General features: G+C 44.9%; 1 protein-coding gene across 1 annotated transcript in view; it reads left to right on the top strand.

The window, feature by feature from the left end:
* Positions 1 to 3,197: 3,197 nt before the first annotated feature.
* Positions 3,198 to 7,248, top strand: part of PPP2R1B (protein phosphatase 2 scaffold subunit Abeta) — a 40,745-nt gene continuing 36,694 nt past the window's right edge. Inside the window, exon 1 of the mRNA XM_044282298.1 lies at positions 3,198 to 3,357. Within this exon, the coding sequence (XP_044138233.1) occupies positions 3,280 to 3,357 (78 nt within the window). The 5' untranslated portion in view covers positions 3,198 to 3,279. The remainder of the gene's footprint in view (positions 3,358 to 7,248) is intronic.

Here is a 7,248-nt window from a genome sequence, read left to right as displayed (position 1 = left end):
CTGATGAAGCCTACCACATTCGCTTTGCCTCTGAAAACTATGCAAGCGTCCATGTTTGCATGGGCACACTTATTCAAAAAGAGAGCCTCTTTACCTCTGGGAAAAAAATATATCCCGCTCTCGGCCATAGAATACCACATTCCCACAATACAAGTCACAGGGTGGTTAAATTGCGGAATTGACAATCTTGGGAGCCTATATGATCAGTCCTCCCTACGTACATTTGAGTCGTTACACACTTCTTATAAGCTACCCAATCAGGTTTTTTACCAATTTTTGCAGATGAGACACTTCCTCACCCCCCTCAAATTGGAGGCAACAGTGGATGTAAGTAATTCAGTGGGCAAACTGCTAAGAGGGGAGGGTCGCTCCACGTCTTGATGTGCACAGACATAGATAGCAAAAAGCCCTTTATGCTTAGGTGGGAGGCTGAGCTTGGAAAGGAATTCTCTTCGAGAGAATGGATGGATGCCATGTACTGGTCTATGAAATGCTCTAAGTGTATAAATCACGCAGAGCAGAACAGGAAAATTCAACTGCGGTGGTACTTAACGCCAGACAGACTGGCTCACATCATTCCCAATTACTCTCCATTGTGCTGGAGGGGATGCGGCCGGATAGGATCTCCATTCCATATGTGGTGGGAGTGCCCAGTGGTAGCTAGATTTTGGGCCTCAGTAAAGAATACTGTGGAAGACATAACGGGGGTAAAGGGAATACTGACCCCAGAATTAGCAGTTCTTAGCATAGGATTGGAGAGCATACCATGGGAGTGCAGAGGCACGTTAGCGCATGTTCTATTTGCATCAAAAAAAGTGATTGCACGTCACTGGAAAAGTCCACAATCCCTTTCAATGGGTGAAGTTTTTAAAATTGTTAACCACAATATGCAGTGTGAATTTACATTCGCATCCACGATGAAGGCCAGGATATCAGTGCACAACTTATGGATGCAATGGTTGTCAAGTCCTTTTGCAGAGCCACTCTCAAAATACCTGATGTAGCCTCTCTACGATTATACATTTGTGCCGGGGGTACTCATAGGATGAAATTAATGTCGCCTAATCTGCATACTAATGGAGTCACGTATGGAACCTTTATGATTTGATTTTTGTTATGTTACCTTTCCTTTCTGTATGTCTATTGTTTTGCAATTACTAAAACTCTTCAATAAAAAATTTATTGATTAAAAAAAAAAAAAAGCTATAACTCTCAGAATATGAAGACACTAAAACATCTTTTTTTTTGTTTAAAAAATGCTGTTATTGTGTAAAACTTAAATAAGAAAAAGTATACATATTAGTTATTGCCACATCTGTAACGACCTGCTCTATAAAAATATCACATGACCTAACCCCTCAGATGAACAATGTAAAAATAAATAAATAAAAGCTGTGCCAAAACAACTAATTCTTTTGGTCACCTTGCCTCATAAAGTGTAATAATGAATGGTCAAAAAATCTTATGTACCCAAAAATGGTACCAATAAAAACATCAACTCTTCCTGCAAAAAATGAGCCCCTGCACAAGACGATTAGTAGAAAAAAAAAATATGGCGTTCAAAAAAGGGAGACACAAAAAATGCTTTATTATGTAAAACTGAAACAAACAAAGTAGACATATTTGACATCACCGCATCTGTAACAACCTGTTCTATAAAAATACCACATGATCTACCCTGTCAAATGAATGTTGTAAAAATAAAAACAGTGCCAAAACAGCCATTTCTTTTGTTACCTTGCCTCAAAAAAAGTCATATAGAGCAATTCAAAATCATATGTACCCCAAAATAGTACCAATAAAACTGGCACCTTATCCCCTGGTTTCCAAAATGGGGTCACTTTTGGGGAGTTTCTACTGTAAAGGTGCATAAGGGGGGCTTCAAATGGGACATGGCATCTATAAACCAATCCAGCAAAATCTGCCTTCCAAAAACCATATGGCGCTCCATTTCTTTTGCGCCCTGCCGTGTGCCCTTGCATCAGTTTACAACCACATGTGGGAAGTTTCTGTAAACCGCAGAATCAGGGTAATAAATGTTGAGTTGAGTTTTGTTTGGCTGTTAACCCTCGATGTGTAAAGAAAAAAATTGATTCAAATGGAAAATCTGCCAAAAAAGGGTAATTTAGAAATTTCATCTCCATTTTCCTTTAATTCTTGTGGAACACTAAAGGGTTAACAAAATTTGTAAAAATCAGTTTTGAGTAACTTGAGGGATGGAGTTTGTACAATGGGATCATTTATTGGGGCTTTCTACTATGTAAGCCCCACAAAGTGACTTCAGACCTGAACTGGTCCTTAAAAAGTGGATTTTGGAAATTTTCTTAAAAATGTTAAGAATTGCTTCTAAAATTCTAAGCCTTCTAACGTCCTAAAAAAATAAAATGACATTTCCAACATGATGCCAACATAGAGTAGACATATGGGGAATGTTAAGTAATAAATATTTTATGAGGTATCACTTTCTGTTTTAAAAGCAGAGAAATAGAAATTAAAAAATTGCTAATTTTTCATTTTTTTTTATAAATTTAGGATTTTTTCATAAATAAAAGTGAAGTAATTTGACTCAAATTTATGACTATCATGAAGTACAATGTGTCACGAGAAAACAATCTCAGAATGGCTTGGATAAGTAAAAGCGTTCCAAAGTTATTACCACATAGAGTGACACATGTCAGATTTGTAAAAAATGGCCTGGGCAGGAGGGCGAAAACTGGCCCGGGGTAGAAGGGGTTAAACATGTCTATCCTATTTGGAGGGATGTCCTGCACCCTGGAAGTAATAGTGCCTTCAAAATAAGAATAACCCAAAGAATGAGGGGGACAGAACAGAATGCCAGAAAGACAAAACCCATATAAATGTGGCGGAATCACGTCCTTGCCCCCCCCCCCCCCCCCAATTCCAGACCATTTGGAATTTTTCTCCAGTTTTGTTGTTTGCCACATTAGAAACACAAAAACGGAAAAATCCTCCGGGGCTGAAAGGGTTAAACGGACTGGCTGCCCTCTAATGGCGGAAGCTGAGGTCTGTGGAGACAACAACCTATCTGCGACAATACGGTGCGACACTCTGCAGCCCGATGTACACCACAGCAGGCGCCTGCGCGTTAGAGCCCTCTCTGCAGAGATCCTGCCGCGGCTGGGGGCGTGGCTATAGACAGCTGTAAGGCCATCGTCACTTCCGGTGCTCGGCGGTCCTCTTTTTCCCTGGGAGCTCTGGAGCGGAAGTAGGCCGAGAGTGGGCGAGGAAAACGAAAACGAAGCCGCAGCCGGTATCACGATGGCAGGAGCCGACGGAGACGACTCTTTGTATCCTATCGCCGTTCTGATTGACGAGCTGAGGAACGAGGACGTTCAGGTGAGGAGCGGGGGCCAGGGGCCAAATGACTGTATGAATGGGCTGGGCGCCCCCTCCCCTTCCTCACAGCTGGCCCAGTCACGCTTCGGGGTGGCTGTATGCAGGCCGACATATCGCGATAGAAGCCGGTCTATGTGTACATGACCCTATGTATGGGGGCAGGCAGTATACAGCACCATATAGGAGTGTATAACGTCAAAAACGCTTAAAGGGGCTGTCCATCCTGTAGCTGACAACCCCCAGGGTCCTCCCATATTCCCCTGATCATATAAATACCCCGCTCACTGGCCACTGCTGTGTCCCAGAAAGTCATTTGTCACAAAGTAGATTTGTTGTAAAATTCGGTGAAGCGGCTGAACTGAATTTTACAAAATGTTGCTGAACTCTATTTAGCGGGACAGGGGAGGACACCGGGGGTTGTCTTCTCCAAGGCTGGACAGCCCCTGTGAAGAGTGTTCCCACCTGGAGATGTTTGCCGTATCTGTAGGATTTGCCAAAAATGTCCTGTTAGTGAATACGACCTCCGAAAATAGCCATATCCCATATGAAATTGCCCAGCTTGGATGTGCTCTCCATTCACTGCCAGCTATCAGAGGTGGGACCTGCACCTCCTGTCTATTTATAGCATATTATAAAAATATGTCATAAATGCTGCCCAGATGACAGTACCCCATTACGGGCAATTCTGCCCCCTCCAGAAGAAATTTAGAATCGTACCCATATTTCTAGGAAAGCTGCGTAACAACCAATATGGCTGCCAGCAGCGCCTCCCGCGGAGGGGGTGTTGCCCAGTTTTCCCAGGACTGCAGGAAGAGGGGTAGTTATAGTGTGTGATTGGGAAAGCTGAGTGACGGCATTACAGGATGTTGACCTGTCCTGTGGCATTCCAGCTGTTCCGAGACTACAACTCCTGGCGTGTCCTGACAGACTCATGCTGGGAGTTGCCGATTTACAACAGCTGGAATGCCGCAGTTTGGTCTGGGAGTCGCATAACTGATAGCGACTCTGTGACCACCTTAGAGGATGCCAGTATGCGGTAGAGAGGGTGACGGGAGAAGCAGGTAGGTGACGCCCTGGAGACCATAACGCTATGGTCCAGCAGGCAGCAACCTCTGGCACTCCGGCTACCCGACGTGGAAACTTAAAGGGTTTGTCCGGGTTCAGAGCTGAACTCGGACATACCCATAATTTCACCCAGGCAGCCCCTCTGACTTGAGCATCGGGGCAGTTCATGCTCCGATGCGCTCCCTTGCCCTGCGCTAGATCACGCAGGGCAAGGGCTCTGTTGTTTAGAATCGCACAATACCAGGCGGAAGCTTCTGCAGTGTGTTAAGTGTTGTCACCGGCACTGTTGGGCGGGCTTTAGTGCTGCCCTAGCCATTTTACTGGCTAGGGCAGCGCTAGAGCCCGCCCATCAGTGCCGGTGATGTCACCGGGCTTCCTGGCAGCCCCATGGAGAGCACCGGTGCATCACCGGAACTCCTAAAAATGCCTTTGTGATTTAGCGCAGGGAGAGGAGAGCATCGGAGCATGAACTGCTCCGATGCTCAAGTCAGGGGGGCTGCCGGGCAACCCCTTTAAAGCATTCTTCCATCTGTTAAACATGTCAGATTTTTTTACATTTAATAATCTGTGAAGGTTTAAAAAACATTTGGACCCCCGCCCCCACTTTTTTTTTTTTTTTTTTACTTTAAGGGATAAAGTTTACCTTTTAAAAACAGCTATTTTCCCCCCCCTAAAAACTTGTCAAAACATGTGCCCGTCTGGTAAAGTTACTTCCAGTTAGATGTATTAAAGGGGTTGTGCCTTTCCCCAGCAGAGGTGATCAATATGAGATCGGCAGAGGTCCGACTCCCGGCACAGTGTAGTCACGGCTGCGCGTCCCATGTAATTACACTGCGCCGCCTCTACAAACGCGTTGACGTTTCTGAGGAGAAAGCATCGCTTCCAGGAGCACGCCTGCTCTGCAAACAGTGGATTGGTGTGGGCGCCGGGAGTGAGATCCCCGCCGGTCTGATATTGATAACTAGGCTTGAGCGAATCGGGATCGAATTGCTTCGTTTACAAGATCTCCTCTGCAGTGCGCTAAAATGTATGGGCTCCACTGAGGCGAGGCAAATCTTGCGGCAGATAACGCAAGACCTTGTCTCGCGTCTATGACGTTCCACTTCGTTTATGCGCATAGAAATGATTTAAATTACTGTTCCAAAATCTCATTAACATAGCTGAGTTCAGCTTCGGATTTTGGAACAGTATTTTATGAGCATAAACGAAGTGTAAGGTCATAGACGCGAGTTGAAGCGCGTCTTGCGTTATTTGCAGCAAGATTTGTCAGGCCTCAGTGGAGCCGACAACGCTGTAAACGCAGATGACAGCGGATTAACCCCTTATATGTCGCAATCAACGCTGACCGTGGCATATAAGAGGATCGCAGAGGGAGGGGGCCCCCTTTGCCTCTCCTGTCGCCCCCCCCCCCATGCTGCGGTGACAGCGGGGCAATATCTGCCATGGCAACCCCAGGCCTCGTAAAGGCTGGGTCTCACAGGCACAATGTCGGTGTGAAACTGACAGTTTCAATGTAGTACAATACAGCATGTATAGTACAACATGGAAACGGGGAGCAGACCCCGAAATGTTGAAGTCCCTGCACTGGGACAAAATACCGTAAGTTGTTTGATAGTCAGACGAAAGATCATTCATGAGTGAAATATCTTTCTGTGAAAGAAGGTTCCTGAAAGATCTTCCATCCGTCATACAGGTTTATTCACAGTCTATGGGCAGTTTGAACAACATAACAGCCAGTATTAAAGCGGACCTGTCACCAAAAAATGCAATGCGATCTAAAAGCACCAGGAGAAGCGGAGTGGATTGATGTATATATTTGTGGGAAAAGATTCAGTGGAAGTTGTAATTTTTACATTTACATCTCAGCTTTTTCTACTTTCTGTGAACAGCATCGGTACAGGAGGGTGGAGCTATTAGTGACTGATGGCATTGTATGTATAAGTATGCACAAGGATAGCTGTCAGTCACTGATGGCTCCTCCCCCCTGTACCGATAGGACTTTACAGGGCTGCAGCTGTAAATGTAAAAATTACAAGTTTTACTGAATCTTTTCTCATGAAAATATATATCGTTCTACTCTATAAGGGCTCATGCGCACAAACGTATTTTCTTTCCTGTTCCGTTTTTGTTTTTTTGCGGACCATATGTGGAACTATTTATTTTAATGAGGCCGCCCCAAAAAAAAAAAGGAAGGTACTCCGTGTGCATTCCATTTCTGTTCCACAAAAAAATAGAACATGTCCTATTATTGTCCACATTAGGACTGTTCTATTAGGGGCCAGCTGTTCCTTTTCGCAAGATACGGAATGCACACGGACGTCATCTGTATTTTTTGCGGATCGCAAAATACATACAGTCGTGTGCATGAGCCCTAACACTGTGCTTTCAGATTGCATTGCATTTTTTGGCGACAGGTCCTCTTTAAGGCATGTCTGGCCATGTCTGCTAAATGAGCATTCATCCATCGTCTATATCAGGGGTAGGCAACCTCCGGCATTCCAGCTGTTGTGAAACTACAACTCCCAGCATGCATACTTGCTCTTCTCAGAACTCCCATATAAATGAATGGAGCATGCTGGGAATTGTAGTTTCACAACAGCTGGAGTGCCGAAGGTTGCTGATCTCTGGTCTATATGATGTATGTGGACAGCTGTAGGGCGCCTTCACACACGGCAGATTTTATTGCAGAAATCCATGCGCTCGCTGCACCTTTAAAATGAATGGAATTGATTTTCGGTCGTGGACAATTCTGCAGCAAAATCGTAAGCGCGTGAAGGCGCCCTTAGAGGGGAGGGAGTGCGGATAGTTTATGTAGACAAGTCCAGA

This window comes from Bufo gargarizans, chromosome 2 (assembly GCF_014858855.1).
Source record: "Bufo gargarizans isolate SCDJY-AF-19 chromosome 2, ASM1485885v1, whole genome shotgun sequence".
NCBI classification, from domain to species: Eukaryota; Metazoa; Chordata; class Amphibia; order Anura; family Bufonidae; genus Bufo; species Bufo gargarizans.
This window is presented reverse-complemented; position numbering and strand designations above follow the sequence as displayed.